The 22,229-nt window shown below is 28.2% G+C and overlaps 1 protein-coding gene across 2 annotated transcripts in view; it reads left to right on the forward strand.

The window, feature by feature from the left end:
* Positions 1-22,229, forward strand: part of jp (junctophilin) — a 280,595-nt gene that overhangs the window by 240,616 nt on the left and 17,750 nt on the right. For both annotated transcript variants that reach the window (XM_089218689.1, XM_089218688.1), the window contains exon 11: positions 2,851-3,051. In XM_089218689.1, the coding sequence (XP_089074815.1) occupies positions 2,851-3,051 (201 nt within the window). The remainder of the gene's footprint in view (positions 1-2,850; positions 3,052-22,229) is intronic.

The following is a 22,229-nucleotide window of genomic DNA, read 5'->3' on the forward strand; positions in this document are numbered from 1 at the left end:
ATTATCATATTTTTTAAAGTTATTTTTAAAAATATTATTGTTTTCTGAAATGTATTATGTTAAATCGACCGTCCTGTATATTTTTAAAATGAAGTATTATAGAAGTCTGCGATATGACTGAATGGTAAATTTAATTTTTTCATGTAGGAGCAACATATTATTTTCTCGGATTTGGATAAACATAAAATATATGTTATAATATTCAGCCATAAAAATATAGATCATTAATTTTTCGCCTCTATAGTTTATTCCTAAATTTAGATTTATTTATGACGATAGGTATGATGCATGCGAGGCTTCAAAGTTTAAATATGTGTAATTTATTACACATGGTTCGATTAAAAATACACCAGAACGATTCCATCTAGCATTGCTCAAAAATCTTAAGTGTGATTTATTTGTTAGAAAACATTTCAATCTTAAGTTTTATATTTATAAAATTCTGAGCATACACATTTAAATTCAGCGATTGATTTCGAAATCGGCGCCTCGTGAGAGTATTATTGGTTTTTATAATGATGTGTTTTATTTTAGCTTTCTTCGGGAAACAATTAATGAGACAGTAAAATTGTTGGATACTTTCATCGCTCACCCTATCTCCGATTTAGGGAACTGAACGTAGGTAGTATCTACTGTAGAAGGATGATTTTTCAAAACAGTGACATTTACAGTAAACTTGTTATTAATGAAATCCTACCCACTTTGTAAGTTCCAGGGTGTGCACGGAATAGGCTTTTAAGATTTGTTTTAGATTTAAAATAATTACACGAATCTAGGTTGTGACAAGATGTACAAAGCAAGATTATAATATCATATTCTGTTTTCACAAACTTTTCAACGTGTTTTTATTGTTTTTAATTGAAATGTTCACTTTGGTATATTATTATGGCGGAACGTTGGACATATTAATTATTACAATTTGATTCTAACAATCAAAAATCGTTGAGTAGAAAAATGTCTAATCACTCTGTGCATTATAATGGAAGTACCTACATTATATTATATATTATTATTTGTCAGTGATTAAGACAAAGAGAAGAAGAGAATTCAAATTTAACATTAAGTCAGACAATAGTAATTTTAGTTAATTCCTAAATCGAACAGAAAAACGATAAATATTTCTAAGGTGTACATTATTTTATTATTAATATTTTACAAAATATTGTTATTTTGAACTATAATTTTCATCACTTATTATTCGACTAGGTAAGTAGGTTAATAGTTACCTTCATAAAATTGTTGAATTGGAAGTTTTTACAAGTCCGGGACTTATGTTTTTCCTGTGTATAAGAGAATGATTTAACATGGTAGACGACACGCTAGGTACATAGATTTTTGTTCAATATTTCCTTGGAAATAGAAAGACTATAAAATCCAATTTTTGAAAGATAGGATTATGATTGATATAGTAATTGTTAAATTAGCAAATAACCCGTCTGTTTTATTAAAGCGAAACGCGGTACAGACAATTAAAATATCCATAAATTTGAATAAAAGATGTAATACCTAGATACTAACTAATTTTAAAATATTGTCGACATTTAAATACAAATGCGGTATGTTATATATTATTATCCAAGATAATGTAACATTAACTATATGTCGTGGATAACTGCGTGATTATTTTTTTAGTTATTTCTTTCCTTAGCTGCCTATCTAATTAGTACCTATATCATGCTTAAAGCTACTTGCTGTATGTAGTATGTATATGAAATGTTTTAAATGTCTTTGCGTGTATATTATAGTTTAATTTACATCGTAATATTTTACAAAAAATAATTATATAGTATTTTTTCATTTTTATATTTTTAGTAGTTTTCTGATATTTTTGAATACATTTAAACAAAATTAAATACAATGGACATAGGTACTGCATTAATTGTAATATTGAACTATTTAGTTGTATATTGTCCATACTAAAGTAAAATTCAGTAGGTATCTCCTAAAAAATCAAAAATTGGCAATGCATTAATTGCCAATTTGGCATAAAAATTTATAAAAAAGTGATTAAATACGATAATATTATAGTGATAAATTAAGAAACCGAAAATAATTTTACTAACATTTTGGTTTTTGGATAATTAATTTCATTTCTCTTTTGGATGGCAGAATATTTAAAAAAAAAAATCAATAAGTATATTTATATCATACATTTATTGTCTTTGTTTTTCATAATTTAATATTCAATTTAAATTAAACATTTTATGAGAGGGTTTTATTTTTAATAATAATATCATACAAATCATACGTACTTGTTCATTCAATGCATTTTCGATTTTACTAACGCAACAATTAATTTTATTACACATTTTAAAGTTCAGATTGTATGCAAGAATCCTGAGGTCATACCTAATAATATCTATAATATTGTTAAGAAATAAAATTAATTGACGAGTTATCTGTTTACTGTTTGTTGCTCCTAGGTTCTCAATAATTATTAAGTAACAGACAACTAAATTTTTATATATGATTAGGCCACTACATATCGAAGTAATACGTTTGTTCTACTCACTTGTGTATATATTTTTCTTTACAACATTATTGGATCAAAATCCGTTATTTGGTTAAACTAAAAAAAAAAAAATAATACGGTTATTGTACATTTGACCCTTCATATTCACATCGGTGGTTTGATGGAAAATAATTTTTATATGATACGTCCTTATTATTTCTGAGATAAAACAACATAACGATAATATTATATAATATTATATCTATAATGAACAGACTCGTCTGCTTTCGAAAACATACATATTTTGTCGCATCAAAATATTATAATGATATTGCTGTTATACGTATCTTATGATATTATTACTTTATTATAATCAATGTTATCGTTTTGTTGAGCAGGAAATTCCAGTCCAGATGGCACTGCAGCGCAAAAAGAGTCTGCCGGACGTGCAAGTGCCACTGAACGCTCCGGCTTCGATCACCCGGGAAGAAGTATCCGTGTTGAGTTCGGCAAGGAGGGAGGAAATGCGCAGGGTGGAAGAAGAAAACGAACGGCTCCGAGCCAACCCACTGCTCTACCTAGTCAGTCCGCACATGAAGGTACGTACCACCACCGTAACAACACAATAATGCACCCCACACACAATACATGCGCATTGCTGTAGTGAGTTTCAGTTATAAAGTTTAGCTGTAAAACTTCACTGTTAGCTTAACTTAATTCCATACCTATATGCGACTTAATTATTCACGAACACATTTTCGAATGGAATCGCACTTAAGCTTTATTATTGTAGGTATTTCAATACATTTTCATTAACGAACATATTTCGATTTGAATCGCTCTAAAACTCTATTATTGTAGGGTTAACGTCTTTGAATTTATTTATAATGGTAGGTATGTTTATTGTAATATTTTTTGATTCATATACAGCCAAATTGTTTGATTACTCCAAAGTATTGTTGTAATCTGCAATGTTGGTTTGATATCCTGTTAATATTCCAATTTTGTAACTCACAGATGTTCTCTAAGTGTATCAACAAGGTCCAATGTCATTTGTTTCCGAAAATGAATAAATTAAAAATATTTTTTTTTTTTAATTACGTATTATGATAAAAATAATTCTAAATTGTAACGATGAATTAATGACGTGCTTTTCATACGTCATTTAAAGCCCTAAATTTTGAGAAAAAAATTCAATTTATTATTGTAAATTATCATTGACGATTTTAAGCATTTAAAATTATCACTGTTTATGAACCTCAATAATAACCAATGGGGTTCGTTAAAATAACAGATTATAATGTTAGAAAGGGGTGCTTAAATTACAGTTGCATTTGCATATGTCAAAGGGTCGTGTGGGCTATTCTTGTTTGATCCTCACCTCCACCTTCATATCTATTAATATCTTCTCAGTCCAGATATCACATTATATTTCACCAATCCTAAACAAATTTATTTCATGTATCATGTAGACCAAACATTACTGACTATGGTTAGATTAAAAAACCTTTTTAACTGTTAGAAAGTTTTATAAGAAAATATAGACTTAAAACAACTATGATCGTTTAAAAAAAAAATTATTATACCTACTATGTATCTAAAAAAAAGAAGATTGTTTTATTAAAAATATTTACACATCATAGGCGTGTACTAAAGAGCACGTATATGAGAAAAATGTTAATAGGCTAATTTTGACTTACCTAGTCTTATAATACCTAATAACTCTTTAAACCCGATAATAATGATGCATGTGTTCGGTACATTTTTTGTGTAAAAGCTTATAGTTTGTCGTATACGAATCTAGGACAAAATATCCAACTGTAAAAATATCCACGGACAAAATATCCAAATTTATCCGTTTTTACGTAAATTAATAGATTACACTTTACTTTCTAATAAAATTAACTCAAATATCAAATTATTTAATTATAAAAATATACCTACTATATAATAATTATATAAATATAATTAATATATTATATAATACATAAATTACGTTAGTTGTAATAATATCACAAAATATACTGCACACACATTAGACAAATAGTCAAATAATATACTACACTATTTTCTAAAAATTTAGAAAATCGTTTTAAAAAATTTACTAATTAGTAATTACTAATTATTACGAATTGTAAAATAAATTACATTAATAGTACCTAATAACATCATAAACTATACTGTACACACATTAGTCAAACCCCTGCGTTAAATTTTTAATTGTTGTTGATTTATATCTATATATATTAATTACAATAAATATAATATTAACAAAACTCACCAAGCTCAGCTTATGGATCGACGCGCAGTATACATACACGCACTTTTTTTTTTTAAACATTTTTAAATTTTCATAAAATAGTGTAGGTCAGCGGTTCTCAACCTTTTTATAGTCACGTACCACCTACACAATTTGAAAATTTTTACGTACCGCCTGACAATTTTTTCGCTTATTAATAATGTATACGTTTTTGTTATATGTATAGAATTTTGTTGATAAATTAATTATTTATAAAAGTAGATTTTCTTCACGTACCACCTATGCGCTTTCCGGGTACCACTAGTGGTACGCGTACCACAGGTTGAGAACCGCTGGTGTAGGTAGTTATTTTTTTAACAAATTTATGTATTTATGCATTCATAAAAACAAAATGTTTTACATTTTATTTTATATTATTTGACTATTTGACTAATGTTTGTGCAGTATATTTTGTGATAGTAACGTAATTTATATATTTAGGAATTAATTTTATTAGAAAGTAAAGTGTAATCTACTAATTTACGTAAAAACGGATAAATTTGGATATTTTGTTCGTGGATATTTTGTCCTTGGATATTTTGACCGACTACCGTCGTATACACTCTATGGAAATTGTCTGGATAATGTCATAAGCTCTGTAAAAAAGTAATACGTCATGTATACATCAGCCACATTTACAACATCTATTGGATTAGGTTACTTTAAACTTTAAATACTTTAACATTCTATTTAGCCCTTTGAAACAGATCTCTCATCCAAAACGTGGTAAGTAAGACGAAAAATATATCAAAAAATAAATACCATGATTATTACGATATTATAAACAAATCGTTGCTCATAAAAACATATTTTTCTGCGATGTATCAAAAAATTAATCTTCTGAATGTGAATGTTGACGACTACATTGGTCAGTGTTAGAGGAGCTTAATTTAAATTTTTAGTCCTTTAACTTTTTACCTATCCCTTTGAAGCAGATCACCCGCTCAAAAAGTGATAGGAAGGTAATACACAAAATAAACACCAAGACATTTTATAAAAAATCATCTCTTATATAAACAAAACAAGATAACAATAATAATTTGATCTGCCAAGACAAAAAAGAAAATAAACATATTTTACGCCTACGTATCAAAATCAAACATTAAGTTTCTCAAAATGACTTCTGACGACGGTCAATTGTGGTGGTGTTTTTGGAAGACGTGAACTGCCCTCGGCTCTCTAACACGACCACGCCTATGATTCGGGACACTTTGTCACGAGAATATTTATGGTGGTACTTAGCCGCCTTTGGTAATGAACTGACAAGGAGGAAAGACGATGTGGAGTATGATCTTACACGTTGAGACAAACGACGCTGGGGACCTATTACTTGTAAATTTAGAATGTTCAACTTTTTCTCTTCATTACGTGGATCGAGTAGGTAGGTATTAAAACGGTCCCTGTGCAGGACTCACACCAAAACTGCGGTTAGGGTGACCAGTTCTGTCGTTTGGATACGTTTCATGACGTTAGTAAAGTAGATTTTTTTGATATATAAGACGCATACTATTATGTTGTAGGTACCACTGTAATATAGATTTTATGCTATGCGAATATCCCATTTAATCAGTTTTAATTTTTTATACAAATTCACCTTTTATATATTTTTTATTAATAATTAAAAAAAATAAATGCTTATTAAAAATAATATACCTACGTATACTTACAAATTACAATATTCCATTAATAATTATACATTATAAAATGTACATAAGCAGACCACAGGGTTATGTATTATAATGATATGGTTATACATAATAAAAATGCGATTTCCGGAATTATATTATTATTATTTATGGGATAGTAGATAATGCATTTTACTTTTGTAGAATACAACAAACCTTAAAATATCATGAGACGTGTGTTATATATATTATATTTCTCACCAACATATTATGTAATATTTAATTAAAGTATTTTGTGGAGAAGTGTTTAATTTAAAAAAAAAATGATTTTAATATTGAGTGCTTTTGATGAAAGTTTGCAGATTTCTTGTAAGTTTCTAGAATTCAATGTTTGTAACTTGGTGTTTCAAAAGCATATGTTTGACTTTGACTGTAATAAACTAATAAGCAAGCTGGTCATAGAGGTGGGTTTTCAATGTATTCATCAGCCATAAGGTACTTATCTGTAATCTGTATACTGTGTGTTATGCGAGTGTGGCCCATATTCGAATGCATTTAATTACAACATGGCCGTTTATTATCAATCGCTTTTTTTTTTTAACAACTTAAACTTTAAAAAAAAATCGATAAGTCTTAAATGTTTTTAATTATAACACCAATTTTGTTGTTGGCCACGTGACAATTGAAATTTCACTGTATATGATGTATATTGTGTAGGTACATTAATTAACTTAATATCATTATTATTGTATTATACGACTGCCGTACGTGGTGCACAGTTTAGACTTGTTTTAATTTATTGGAGTTTGTATAGTAATATTGTGCCGTTCAACCCTATCCTACGCACGGCGTGGACCGACTACGTCTCCTGCGCCTGTCACGAAATATATTTATATATATGTAATATAAACGAATGATAATATGATTTATCGGTTACACAAGAACCGTATAGTATATAATATCTCCTATTCCTATACGCATAATCGTTATAATAATAATAATATTATCATCGTAGTCGTCGTCGTCGTCGTTGTGATACACTCGGATTGCGGGAAAGCCGCGTGATATACAGTTGCAACACACGGGTTTTAGGTGGAGATCGAATTACCTGCTTACGTATCCGACCACCCTCTGTCCCGAACCTGACGGGAAAATCGTGTCGTTTCCCCGAGGACTGAAATAATAGTAATAATAATAATGATAATATAACGTTACAATTAAGAGCGGGGAGGGCGCATAAAGGTCGGAGCGGAACGGGTAAAAAGTTCACCACGCGCGATAATAAAGAAACGCACTGGCCGCGTGGCGTACCTATTATTATTATTATTATTATCACCGTCGTCATCGTTATTATTGTTATTATTATAATATGCCCCGAAGTCGACCGTCGTCATCTATTCTCTGTCCTTTGTGTTAAAATTATTACCACTGTTATTATTGTTATTATACGGTCGGGCGATTTTATTTGTTTACATTATGATCGACGCGATAACGCGCCTTATCATTCACGGTTGTGTTTGTACACTGTGTTGCTTACGTTTTATACGATTCCGATAAGACTATTATTATCAATATTATGATAAGCGTTTCGTGGGTTCGTCATAAAACGATATCACTTGGGTTGCCGTACGTGATCGGTAGACATTTTCAATGGCAGCGGTGGAGAACAGACCTCGGATGTCGACGAGATTATAATAATACATGACTGCACGGAATGATCTATTTAAGAGGATGTCAGCGCACTATTTGTTTTCTCTTTCTAGCTCACTCGTAACATAGACAAAACGCATATGCGCAGAATCGTTTTTTCTATATCTTGAAGTAATTTTAGAGTAAAACCTCCCATTACAAAAAAGATAGAAAATATTATTTTTGAGGGAATGACATATCGATTTGTCTAAATATTGTCTCTTAATAATTTAAACATTATTTAAATGTACAGTGTTTTTTTGTTTATTTTGAAAGTCAAATACAAAGTCAAATATCAATAAAATATAAAATCGATATGTCATTTCCTCAAAAATATTATTCTTTATCTTTTTTGTAATGGAAGGTTTTACTCTAAAATTACTTAAACACATAGAAAAAATGATTCTTTGTAAATGCGTTTTGTCTATGTTACGCGTGGGCCAGAGAGAGAAAACAAATAGTGCGCTGACATCCTCTTAACGTAACGCACACTTGTAATATTTTCAGAAAAAGAAATTCCCATATGTTTTTGTTACATCATTTCTATTACATCGTAAAAGAACAACGATTTGGGGAAAAAATATTCAAAGTATTCCACAAAATATTCTGCTTTTGAATAAGGAATTACCATTGTCATTTGAAAATTATAAAAAAAAAAAATACATAAAACGATAACGACAAAAAATACCATCAAAAACAACAGTTGATTTTGAAATAAAGAATTTCTTTCTTCAACTGGATAACCTGACACCTGCGAGTATAATATTATATTATAACTACCGGCTGCAAATTCCGACTAACTGAACCAAAATAATATACACGGGGTGCGTATCATGTATAGTAATTTTCCATATTAAAAAGATTTGCGTATACGGGAGCTGCCATATTATTATGATGCATTCCGATTTGATTTTAATATTAATATCATGATAATGATGATAACAATTAACACAGATAACATGAAATTTCATCATGTTTTCCCATGACTCGGAATGCACGGTGAATTCCTATCAGGACTATACTTTTTTGATTAATACACGCATTTCATGCATTCAGTTTGGTGGTCCGACTTTGGACCAATAGCATTGTTAAATAAGTCCACAAGTTTATTATAATCGTTGTTGTTTTAAAATATAGTTTTTTAAATTAATTAAATAAAAATATAACAATATCACCGCATCAATATGGGGTGTTACCAATTTGAACTAAAAAAATTAATTCGTTTTGGGTACAGCCTATTTGTGCCAAATTTACCTGGTATAATAAATTATATAATTAAGTAATATATTTTTTTCTCAAATAATAATTAATACAATTTTATTTAAATCAAATTTAATAATACGAATATTTTTTAAATAATAATCAGATTTAATACAAATTGTTTTAAAAACTATATACTTATTACTAATAACTATTGTATATATTTATGATATATAATAAAAATATTATAATATTATAAGTGTTCGTAATTATGCGAATCTATAAAATTAAAATTAAAATAATTTATAATTTGATAACGTTTAATTTAAGTGACTTTTGTTATTATTAGAGAAATACGAAAAAGAAAAATTAATATTGCGAAAAAAATTTATTTGCTTTATAATACTTAGGTGAATTTATATTTATATTACATTTAACACATTTTATCAAAATACAAATTAATGTTTGCAACATACCATGCTTTTTAATAATTTTTCCATCTTGAAATAATATTTTTGCTAGACATATTTTATTTGAACAAAGCCACCGTTCAACATTTTTTGCGCCAAAATATACTTATGGCCATTTTCAACAACCATTTCTTCCCTATTGTACTTGTCGTGAACACGTGAACTCCATTCTAATAATTTATAATTCAAATAATTATCATTAATAAATTAATTAGAAAATATTATTTGGTTTAACGTTATGAAATCACACTGCGATAAAACTGATATAAAATTTGTTTTTTTATTTTTCAACGTAATAATATAAAAAGCTTTAAAATCTATAGGCTTATAAAAATAACTTTATTATACGTTACAGACACGACGTCTTTAAAATATAAGAAATAACCAAGTCGTTAATTTAAAATGTTTACGCAGGTAAATTTGGTACAAATGGACTGTCTGAAAAAACATACCTTTTTTATTTTGGTGCAAATGAGCTGTACCCAAAACGAATTAATTTTTTTTTGGCGCAAATGGGCGATGCCCCCAATAAGTGATCTCCATTATGCAGCCGCTGTTAGGGTCGATATAATCGTCACGCTCAAGCCCGTGTTGGGCTGGACCTACCAACTCTAAAAGTGTAGTGTCCCGTGGGGTTGACACACGGTCGTCCACTCATAGCTGAATTAAAATAGAGAGATTTTTATATTTTTCAACAATGGAGTCTGGCCGGATACTTGAGCAGATTTTTTTTGTTATGGAGAGGTTTTTCTTAGTTTTCTTCTACGGTTATACGTGCGTATCGGCGATTTAGTATCGACTGCTCGACATCACTATGACAATAATCTCATTACGCTATGTTAAAATTTATTTCACTTATGATTCAAGGGGTGAGCCAAATGGACAAAAATTCTCATAATATTAGGATCGATTTACAAAAGTTAAATTGATAAAAAAAACAAGAGTACCTTCATAAATTGAAAAAATAGCTAGTTTAACAAAAGGATATTATTCAATTTAAAAATTGAAGACCGGATCGGTGATGGACATAAGATATTAATTACGTGACAGGCTTATTTTTAATATATCATATTTAAATATTGTGAAAAGGAATATAATATATGAAAGGACATAATGGCCACATGGGTGGGGTAGATATTTCAGTACGTCCTAAGAGTTAATGAAAGATAAATAAAACATATAATGTTAGGTAGTAAGATAGATGACCAATAAACATGGTTAGTACAATATGAAACGTCCAAAATAAAACTAGTAAACTCAAAAAAATAGATAGGATTGATTCTTTCTAACTATACAGTATGCATGTATATAATACAGAATTTAATTTATTTACATAATCAGAGATATAATATTTATTTTATCAGGGTGTATAATCTGAGTGTCATTACTAATATTCATTGACTTAAGGGACTATAATAATTTTCGTAGACTTAAATCGCATTTTGATCAAATTCGCATAAACATGAAATGTTATACATGGTATTTTTTAAATATATTGTAGTGTACATTTTGAATATTTTTTACCGACTTTTTTTAAATTCATATAGTAGACATAATACTCAAAAATTAATCTAGACAATATATCTAAGCATTTGTAGTTTATCTATGTATGTGAGGTATATAGAAGTCCCGCTGTTTAACTAGAGGTTAAATATTATACTGAATTTTATCGTGATGTTGGTTTTTTTATTTTATATTTTTGTGTAAGGTATCATCATGTTTTGCCATTTTAGACAAACAAATATTCATGATACATTGATCAAGGATGTTCTCGGATATACAATAGTATATGATCTATTAAGTACATTGAGGATCGAAAATAAGGGAAGTCCCAGTACAGTTGCCTGTATATAATATAATAATAGTATTGGGAATTACTAACCAAACATAGTGGTGAAATGGTAATATTTACGCACCCATATTTTTCATAAAAATCCATTGCGGGATTTTTTTTATAGTATTGTAAGAAAGATATATTAGACTTAGCATTTTCATCAAACATTTATATTAGCGTTTTCATGGCATTGAAAAATTTTCAAAATATATAGGAATGATTTTCATTATTCAATTTATGTTCATTCAATTTTAATAAAAATGTATGAAAATGTAATGCAAGGATCCCATAACATTTTTGTGAAATATATATAATAACAATTTCTTTTTTAAAAACTTTTGAAATTAAAATGTCGACAAACATTGTCAACATGATGTGAATTCATAATGGTAGCTGAAGTCTTATAATCGTCTATAATATTATATTCTTAATTTTGTTCCTTATGTTGTACTTGAGCTCATTCAAAGTTTTTATGTCTCAATGAATGTTTTTTAATTTTTTTTTTCAGTGTTATAATAAGACTATCTCTATATAATTATGTATTTGCTATTTCTCATGAATCGTGAGGATTTAAATATTATCTTCTTGATAACTTTTTTGGATGGTTTGAATTTTATTTATTTTTATTGAAGACGTTGACGACTTTACTTGATAGGCTATCAACGGCTGACTATTGAAGCGCATATAATAAAACCGTGAGGTTAGTTTCTGGTTCACCCACTTCCTCCATTATGAATCATTATATTTATCAAAATAAATAATGAAAACAATTGTTTTACTTATCATTGAATTCAAATTTAACAAACTTTATCACAATGACCTACTAAATGACGAGGTACACTCAAGATGTATACATTATTATACAACATTAATGAGATCTAAGGTTTATTTGTGTTCCCAACGAAAACTAAAAGCCCGAAATGGTCCATTCGGTCAAACCGCTGTTAACAATGAACAACGGTTATACTAAGTTAGGAGTGTCCGGTGACTGTGTTGGTATACGGTAGGGTGACCATATTTCTACAAATAATGAACATGACTAAAATAATTTTCATAATATTTATTAGATATTTTTTGTTTAATTTTAAGTTGTTGTAAAAAAAATTTAACTTTATATTGTACAGGGTATTCAACAAATTTAGAATTGATAAATGATAATATGATATTATTGATTAGGTGATTAAATGTCTTACCACTCTTACAATAAATATGCATTATATTATCTGCTATTGCTTTAATATTTAAGTCATCACACATATACCTGCAATATGCAAACATTGAAAACAGTAATTAAAACGTTCCCAATATTTTTAACAACTCGTATAATATATAATATACTACTATGATGTATGCCATGTATACACGAATTTTCACCGTATCGACTTCCATGGTTATTATTTTCATGAATACCTATAATCTCTATCACTGTCATCATCAATAACATAATATTTTTCGGCAACCAATTTAAATTCAAAAATATGTATAGATTTAACAACTGCAGTTCGGATATTGTCTATATTTTATAAGTAACTACGTCACAATGAGAATTAATAGGAATGAATTAGAATCGACATAAAAAAAGTGTAAATAAGTGTCAGGAAAACAGGCATATAGCTAAAATAAATTACAATCCTTTTAAAAAAAATACGTGTAAGTTCTCCCTAGTATTAGACATAATAATAACAAAGATGAACTTACAAAATTTTCAGTTATCATTTTTTTTTTTTTTTATATATATACAAGATATGATTTAGGATGAAGGCATTCGTTTTTGAAAAGCGTTGCATCTGAAAATCTGATGTGATCATCCTTGACACTACATATTTTGTAATATGAATTATTTACAAATCAATAAAAAGAATAATAATAAAACAAAATAATGAATATTTGACCAATTCAATGTAAAATTACACTGGTCACTTATTCATTAATCAAAATAAAAACCACTGTTACGATATCAAATTTAAAATATTTCGACCACTTAGGTTAAGCGCGACGGACAAAGTAGATTAGAATAATAATTATATTATATTATTATCCCACATATCACCATGATTATCTAATCTGTATGGTTTTAACGTTATTAAAATTAAAATCCCATTTTCATTGTATTTCCGCCCTTCTATTAGGTACTGTAGGCACCTATACCAAAACCAAAGCTTCCAGTTTCTCAAAATTTCAATATTTAGGACGTTATTATGAAAATAAATTACAGGTAAGGATTTTTCAGTCTTGATTATTTATTTCAAAAGTTAAAATTCTTAAACAAATATTTTCCATTCTAATTAAATATGGCCATCACCTTCCTCACTAGGCGTCTGCGATACCTATACGTATAGTATATTCTTATTTGTATTGTTCATAATAAGGTTTTCTATGTTTTATGTATCGATGAAATATTAATCAATACTACCTTAGATGTTGCATAATTTAATAATTAGTGCATAACTGTGAATATAAGCATGACGCATATTACATATCATGTTCAGTTTTTTTATTTACACGATTAGACGTGCACCCCACATGTAGTTCACTAAGATCTTATAATAGTACTGAGATTACAGTATATCATGTGATATCTTAGTGTGATCTGAGAATCTGAAATTTGATAGGTGTTGTATATTTTTGTGTAGACTTAATGATGGCCGATCTATTTTTTTTCTTCTAACAGACTATCTTCACTCAGGGATAGATCAGTTTCTTTACCATAGTTTAAGCGTATTTATTGGATTAATATTCATATATAATAGGCGCAATAGGTATAACCATGTACTTTATATAATGTATAATTTTTACTATCATTGGACATAATTATATATAATGACATATTTTTGTGTATCGACGAAATATTAGTACCGTAGGTGTAAAGGTTTATACCGTATTTAATAATATTATGTATGTAAGCATGACGCATATTGTATATTATTACGCTTACCTTTCAAGTTTACTAGCTTTGAATTGATTCTAAAACGATGAACCAAGAATGCAACGAATAATTTATGAACATTATTTTTGATGTTTACCCGCCGTGTATACGAGGAGAGGAAATAGAAAATCCACAGATTCTTGATGCATATTATAAATTGTGTATAACGTAATATAATTTCACGCAAGAGGTATATGGTATTTAACGTTTTCATGATATTATATTATGTTCTTGATCAAATCTATACCGATGACTGAAAACTTTATTTATACTCACTATAATGACGTGTATGTTTGTAGACCAATAGAATTGGTGAGACGGTACTTCAAGCAATAATACAAATCCCGTATTTGTAAAATAAAGTTTTATTTTACACTCGGAGTGCAGCGAGCAAACTATTGTTTTTTATTTGGGTTTGTTAACGGGTTTCTTTTGTTGCTAGTTGAATGAAAGTTTCATGTATGTGGCCCCTCTACATTATAAATTGAAAACAAAATGGTAGAGAGACGTACAAGGTTGTTTTTCGGTACTTATGCGTAAAAAATAAAGATATTCTAAAAATGGTAAAAAGTACTACAATTTTATAAAGTCTCTATAATTTCTTACTGCCTTCAAAATATTATTTTGTTTTAGCTAACCCTGATTCGGTTCATAATATTCTTCATAATTTTAATCCAAAATAAGATTTTTTTTTAAATGCAGTAAAATATCTAGGTATAGTTTTGATTTAAACAGTTTATAATGTTGTGCCCATGGCTGTCATGAGTAGTTTTTAAATTTGAATCATTTTCACAATTTTACTTTCCATGTCAATATGAATTATGATCTTAGTTCCTATACTATATTATATTGAATGTTTTTTACATCAATTTTTTAACCCAAAAAATATATTAACAATCGATTCTATGGTTTAATTGAAATTGTATGATAATATAATTATATTATAACATCGAATTATAACTTGACATGTTAAGCTCTATATAAATTATACATCCATGTAAAACTAATGGGACCGTGGACCAACTTCGGTCCCGCTTAATTGTATATTATGTGCGTTATAATAGTGCATAATGTGCATAACCTGTGTACCATAATGGTTCTTGTTTTACACTTAAATAATGAATTGTGCAATTTAGTATAGCAATTAGCAAAATAAAAAGATTCTTAAAGTCAATTTAATAATTTTATATTAAACTTTTTCTCATACTAATGGGGTGGATATTGTCAAAAAAAAAAGAGGTCGTAATTTAAAAAATATTGTTAATCTTGAATGGCTAAACTTGATAAGTATTAAACATTCTACTCGTGAAAGAGTAATCATCAGGTTTAAAAACTTTATGTAGTTAAAAAACAGTGAAATATGCATTAAAACTCAAACGAATTACGCAACAAGAATTAAAATAATGAAATTTTGGTACGATAAATGGCTGAGTTGCGTTAATTTTGCATGAGTTATGAAAAATTATAGCTTTTTTTATTCAGAAAATATTTATTACGTATTTATTTTAATGTTGAATTTACATTCAAGTGAGACAACGTAAAATTAATTCCTCATATTTCCATCTTTTGCTTTGTTTGTCACTACCATTGCCAAAGTTTCTGTAGAAAGAAAAAAAAATATTTAAAAATATAAATATTGCTGTTAAAAAATTACTTTACACCAATATTATTGTGCTCATTTTATGCATTAACAGTTTTCGGAATTTGAATAGATATCCGAAACTGACTTTCCTAATGGTGTACTTATAAAGTTCCAAGCCCCGAGGTCTGGACTAACGACGCATTGCGCTATATTATTATTCTTGAAGAATCCGAAAAGGCACAAATCTAGATACAGGTACACGCCGTTCGAATAATCCTGGGATTAGTATTTGAAAATAAGTTTTTGGTGTACAGGAACCAATTCGGAAGGAAATACCTGTTTTTAATGCGAAATTTTAAAAGCCACGACAAGTCGAATTACAGTTTAGTACGTAGTAAACTCGTACCTAGGTACACCTTAAACTAAAACTTTAAAGTTTAAACATCATCCGTCTACCGACAAATGATTAGATAATGAAGAAAAAAATGTGGAAAACCACATGAGAAGATTTATAATATATATTATTCGCTTTGAATTTGAACTATTCTCCCAAGAAACAATTCATACGAAATCCCGTTTTGCGAGTGCCGTATTTTTTTCGTACGATATTATTCAGTATGAATGAGTTATTACGTCAAATATGATGTTACATGGTAATGACTGTTACGATTATTAGTTACAATTTACAACACCTACACAAAATAGTGAAAATCATATTACTTTCACCATCAATCGTTTAAAACCAACTATAAACACCATCGATATTAATTATATAAATTATCATGTTTTACATAAACAAATGATCAGTGTTGTAACGTACGAGATAGCGTTGGTCCTTTCAGAAATTTCAATTAACGGGAATATTTCAGTAACATTATTGAGAAAAAACATTACCCACGTGATCATGCCATTTAATAACATTATAGCTAGATGTGCGTTAAAAAAAAATCAAAAGTTTTGGGATTTGACACGATAATCGTCAATTGGCGTTTGTCCAAAACAATATTTGATAATTTTGACTGTATTTTTTTTCGTCACAGATGATTTTCCTTTTTCCTCGCCTGACGCCACCTCCGCGTGGACATAATTTAATATATTATAATATACATTTTATATTAAAACTAATGCATCCCGTTTAATTGGATTACACTGTATATACTGTCGTTGTCCGTTAGGTTTTATTATTATTATTATTATCGATGTCAAGAGGAGATTTACAATCAGTAAAAATTAACTGCAACCGCCGACGCCACCGCCGTAGGGTCGCCTCAAAGAACCAGCCCTATCATAATATATGAGTACCTATTACACAATAGAGGTATATTATAAGTATATGCATTGTGTTGGCGTCGTTAAAATTTCACCATAGATTTAATCATCGTGACCACGATGTACAAACATTATAATAATATTAATATAATCCAGCCGTATCGCATTATCGGATATTATCCGAACTTTATTGGCAATGTTGAAATAATAATATGTATAGGTATCAAGAGATACAATTTTTAAGACATTACTTTTAATCAGTTATAATTTTCATATTAATAAAATTATTTAAACATACGAGTAGTATAAAGTAACGATCCCATTAATAAGCGGATTTCGGTTAATTAAAAAAATAATTGGTATTTTAAGTTACAATCCAACACATAATATAACCATGGATAAGATTAAGACTTAATTTAATATATATTTTTTTTTAATTAAAAAAAAAAAATTCTTACGAATCCGATATTATACCTATATATGATATCACAAATTTCATTAATTACACAAGCTATATATTTTATCCATGATTAAAAAAAGAAAATGTTACACAGGTAAACATTTTACTGAAATAAAATAATATATAATATTAAAAAGCAATCAGTGAAAAAATGAAACTCATTGGGTTCCATCACCTGATATTATGGTCTCCTCATGTTATATTACTTTTTTATAGCACGTGTTATACAATTAGGTACTTACCTATTTTTTTTATTATTGTGAAGCGTATATGGTAAACATAATTTTATTAAATAATAATAATAATATATATGCTACTGAATCATGCCGTATGGCGCATATTATACTATATATGTATAGTACATACCATATTGTTATAATTTAATTTATTCTTAGCACTAGGGCTTTAATCAAAAATAAACCAATAAATGTTTTATTCAAACATGTAATTGCTAGCTTACGTACTACTTTGGTTTGCATTAAGTATTAAGTTGAATATGTTTAGTTTAGTGAAATGGTTAATAATTAATTATAATTTCAAACAAATTAAACAATGACAAGGTGTGACCTATAGTTGTAAAATACTGAGGAAGTCGCTCTGCTGTATAGTAGGTGTCGTTGAATGTATGTCATCATCGTTGTGAAGGTAACTGCAATAAATGTGTTACATTTGAATTAAATAATTAATGAAAACAAAATATAATCCTAAACGGATTTTTATTTATTTTTATTGTAATTTTTTATAATTTTGACATTACAGTAATAGGTATCTACTGTATCTAGCAATCGTGCTATTTGTGGTGACAAGGAGTTTAAATTAGTACCTATACTATTATACACATAATTATTTATAACAGATAGGTATAAAAAAAAGGAATAATAATACCAATATAGTATTCCTTAGAATTAAAAATAAATGAAAATACTTATAATGTTGCTATTAGTAATTCGTTATTCTGTTAAAGGAACATAGTAAATTGAACGAAAATCAAACGGCATCTTTTGTATATTTGAACATTAGTTCATGTAATATTTACTGTCTAATTTATATTAACTAGTAAGTCAATAGTAAGAACTTTTACTGCTCGTCGCTCCCTTAGTTCTACGTAAGTTGACTTAATTAGAAAACTCCACATTAACTTTAAGCATTTAGAGTTAAATATATTATATATTTCAAGTGAAACATTGTCACATGATCACTTTTTACTAAAATTTTAAGTTGGTAAATTTACGATTTACTAATTTAACCAAACATTATGATTTAAAATTTAGTACAATAATGGTAAGTATATTATTCCGGTTTTATTGATATTAGGTTTGTAAACATTAATTAAGTTTTGGATTTTTAAATCGATATTAAACATTCAAATTACCTTTTCTCAAAACTACAATTAAACACTTGGCCAGTTTTGGCATGATGGCGACGATATTACTATTATTTGTTGAGCACTAGCTCCCGGAACTTGAGCCATCATCGAATTTACATCACCGACTAGTGTTATTATTATGTAGCATGTAGGTATATTATTTTTTTCACTTACCCAACCACTTATGCAGTCTATGCACATCGCTATGAAACGAGTCTGACACGTATCGCACGTTATCAAAAATAATTTACTTACGAGCGTTATACAACGTAACACTAAAATACTTTCTAAAAGTAATATTAATGTGTAGCACAACCTCGCAGATTTTATATTATATTTATATATACCATGCATTTAATATTCTAATAATAATATATAATAGTATGTAATACGTGAGACGGCCGTCATTTCACAGCGTATATTATATAGTGGTCGACTAAAGTAAAGTTTGTACACAAATCCTAGTGGAAAGTTTGTTGTACGATCCCGTCGCCCGTCCGCCATTTGTCAAACATGTTATAGATGTGCAGGGGAGGGATACAAGAATAGGGGAAAGAAAACGCTATAAATCCTAGTAGGGAATTTTGACACTGATTGCCACAAAGTTTAATGGAATATTTACTGTTCCATATTACACGTTGAGCTGATAAAACGGACGAAAACACACACACACACACACACACACACACACTGATATAATATACGCAAGTGGATGAGTGATATATTGATATATTATTAAGTACCTATGTACAATAATTAACTGAGGTCCATAGCCATTGGTGGGTCTAAGATTTTTTTTTTTTTTTTTTTTTTGTGTGTGTGGGGAGTAGGCAACATTAAAAATAATAATAAATATACATATACATGTATTATTTATGTATATATAAAAATACGATTGGCTACAATAAATAAAAATATATGATTTCATACGATTTCGGGATTGATTTATATTAGTAAGAATCTACTAAGCATAAAATAGTTATTTATTACGTGGGCATCACAACAAATATGGTTCCGAAACCTAAATAATAATTTTATAAAGTACAATTATTTATTTTTAAATTTAGTTAATCATAAGTTTTACGTCACAACTATATTATGGTATCACTGGTCTATGGGGAGCAATCACCTTCCTCCCCTTTAAAACCACCAGCGAACTCCACGTATGATTGCACGTGCACTCAAATTTTGTGGTTCAAAATATATTATTATTATGTAGTAGTATTTTTTGCGGTGATAATATAGGAATGTACCGTGTTACTGGACAATTGTGGCGTTTAATCATCCAAGTGGTCTTATATTGTTTTAATATATGCTTAAAGTTCACAACAATTCGGGTTAGTACGTATCAACCGTTATATATAAAATTATAAACTAGACATTACCTTAAATATTATACGTAAATACTGCATCTGAGTGCCTTCATTCAACATTGTAATAATCATATCTTAACTTAACTGCGTATTCCATGATTATAGACGTTAATGTCTCCAATTTCGTAATTTCACTAAAAATAATTGGCAAATGAAGGCATTTTAAAAATTTCTTGTCTAGGTCCATGTAATAATTAAAAACAATCGATCAACATTTGAGTTAAGTCGATAATATTTCAACGTGTTTTATTTTAAGTTTATTAATAACCTTTAGTGTTCACTTTACTAAACTGATTTCAATAGAATTATTTCCATTAACTCGCCCACTTTATTCTAATTAAATAAATAATGTATACAAGTATTGATGTTTGATTTTCGATTAATTTCTGTTCGGTATACAAATCAATATTTTCGTGGAAATAATATAAAAATAAGAACTAGTATATTCGTTAGTATATGTCTACGAGTAATTTAAATTCTGTGATTGAATAGTTATTTATTATTCGTCATAACTTTTAAGTATCAACTAATGAACTATATAATCGATACAATTTTAATTATTTAATATTAAAAGTGCCTACGGAGTAGGAACCAGGAGCATTGAATTCAGCATTTGAAAATATAAATAAAACAAAAAGAGTGAACACAATACTTTTTATTTAGGTAACTTCAATTACATACCATAACATGAATAAAAAAGCGGGTAAGTGGATGTCGCTCTGCTGTACATTAGGTGGTGGGGTGGACCTATGACAAGAGTAGGTTAGATTTGAATGCAATGATAGGTATCATTGTATACGAAAAACGATTCTGAACTGAGGTGATTTGTCAGTCTAGGATATAATATTATATTTAAATATTGTCATATATTCTATTTTGAAAAAAAATATATTATTTTTCAATTAGGACGCATTTTGCATAAGGCATGGTTAATCAATTTTTCTAAAAACATTGCATGTAGTTATCATAATTCATAATACCTTATATTATCATAGATATACATATACCTGGTTGGAGGATAAATCGTTATCGTTACGCGATTTCATAAAAATTTAAAACTCAAACGCTAAAAACATTTTTCCTATAATGACACTTCATATTTTCTCTATAGCTATTTGAAGCAAAACTTATGTAAAACTAAGTATTGAATTTTTTTTTTAAGCTTAGATATAAATACAAACAATTTTATGAATTTCGAACGACAAAATAATTTGCAAATATTCATGGTTTTGACGAAATTTTGTCAATATTTGAAATTCAAATGCTAATAAAAAAAATTATGCCTATGTATTCTTATAATTTTTTAATCACTATAAGAATAACTTATTAGGAACTTTAATTAAAATTTCAAGTATTTTGAATGGGCCAAAAAATTTTATCGAAACTTCAAAAAAAAATTTTCAGAAAAATTGAAAATTTCAGTTGTCTATAAATATCTCAAAAAAAATCAAAATATTTTGAAAATTAAATCATGTAAAGGAAAAGCCAATCTTAATAACTGGTAAAATTTTCAAGTATCTACGACTTATACTTTTTGAATAATAACAAATATTTAAAATCGTTTCAGGATAAATCGTTAACGTAACGCTATTTCGTAAAAATTTTATGATTTTTCAACTTCAAAATGACTTGCAAATTTTCGCGTTTTCGACAGATTTCGTAAAATTTTGAACTATAAACGCTT

This window comes from Diuraphis noxia, unplaced genomic scaffold, assembly GCF_037042655.1.
Source record: "Diuraphis noxia isolate RWA-SAM2 unplaced genomic scaffold, SU_Dnox_SAM2 contig0001, whole genome shotgun sequence".
Lineage (NCBI taxonomy): Eukaryota > Metazoa > Arthropoda > Insecta > Hemiptera > Aphididae > Diuraphis > Diuraphis noxia.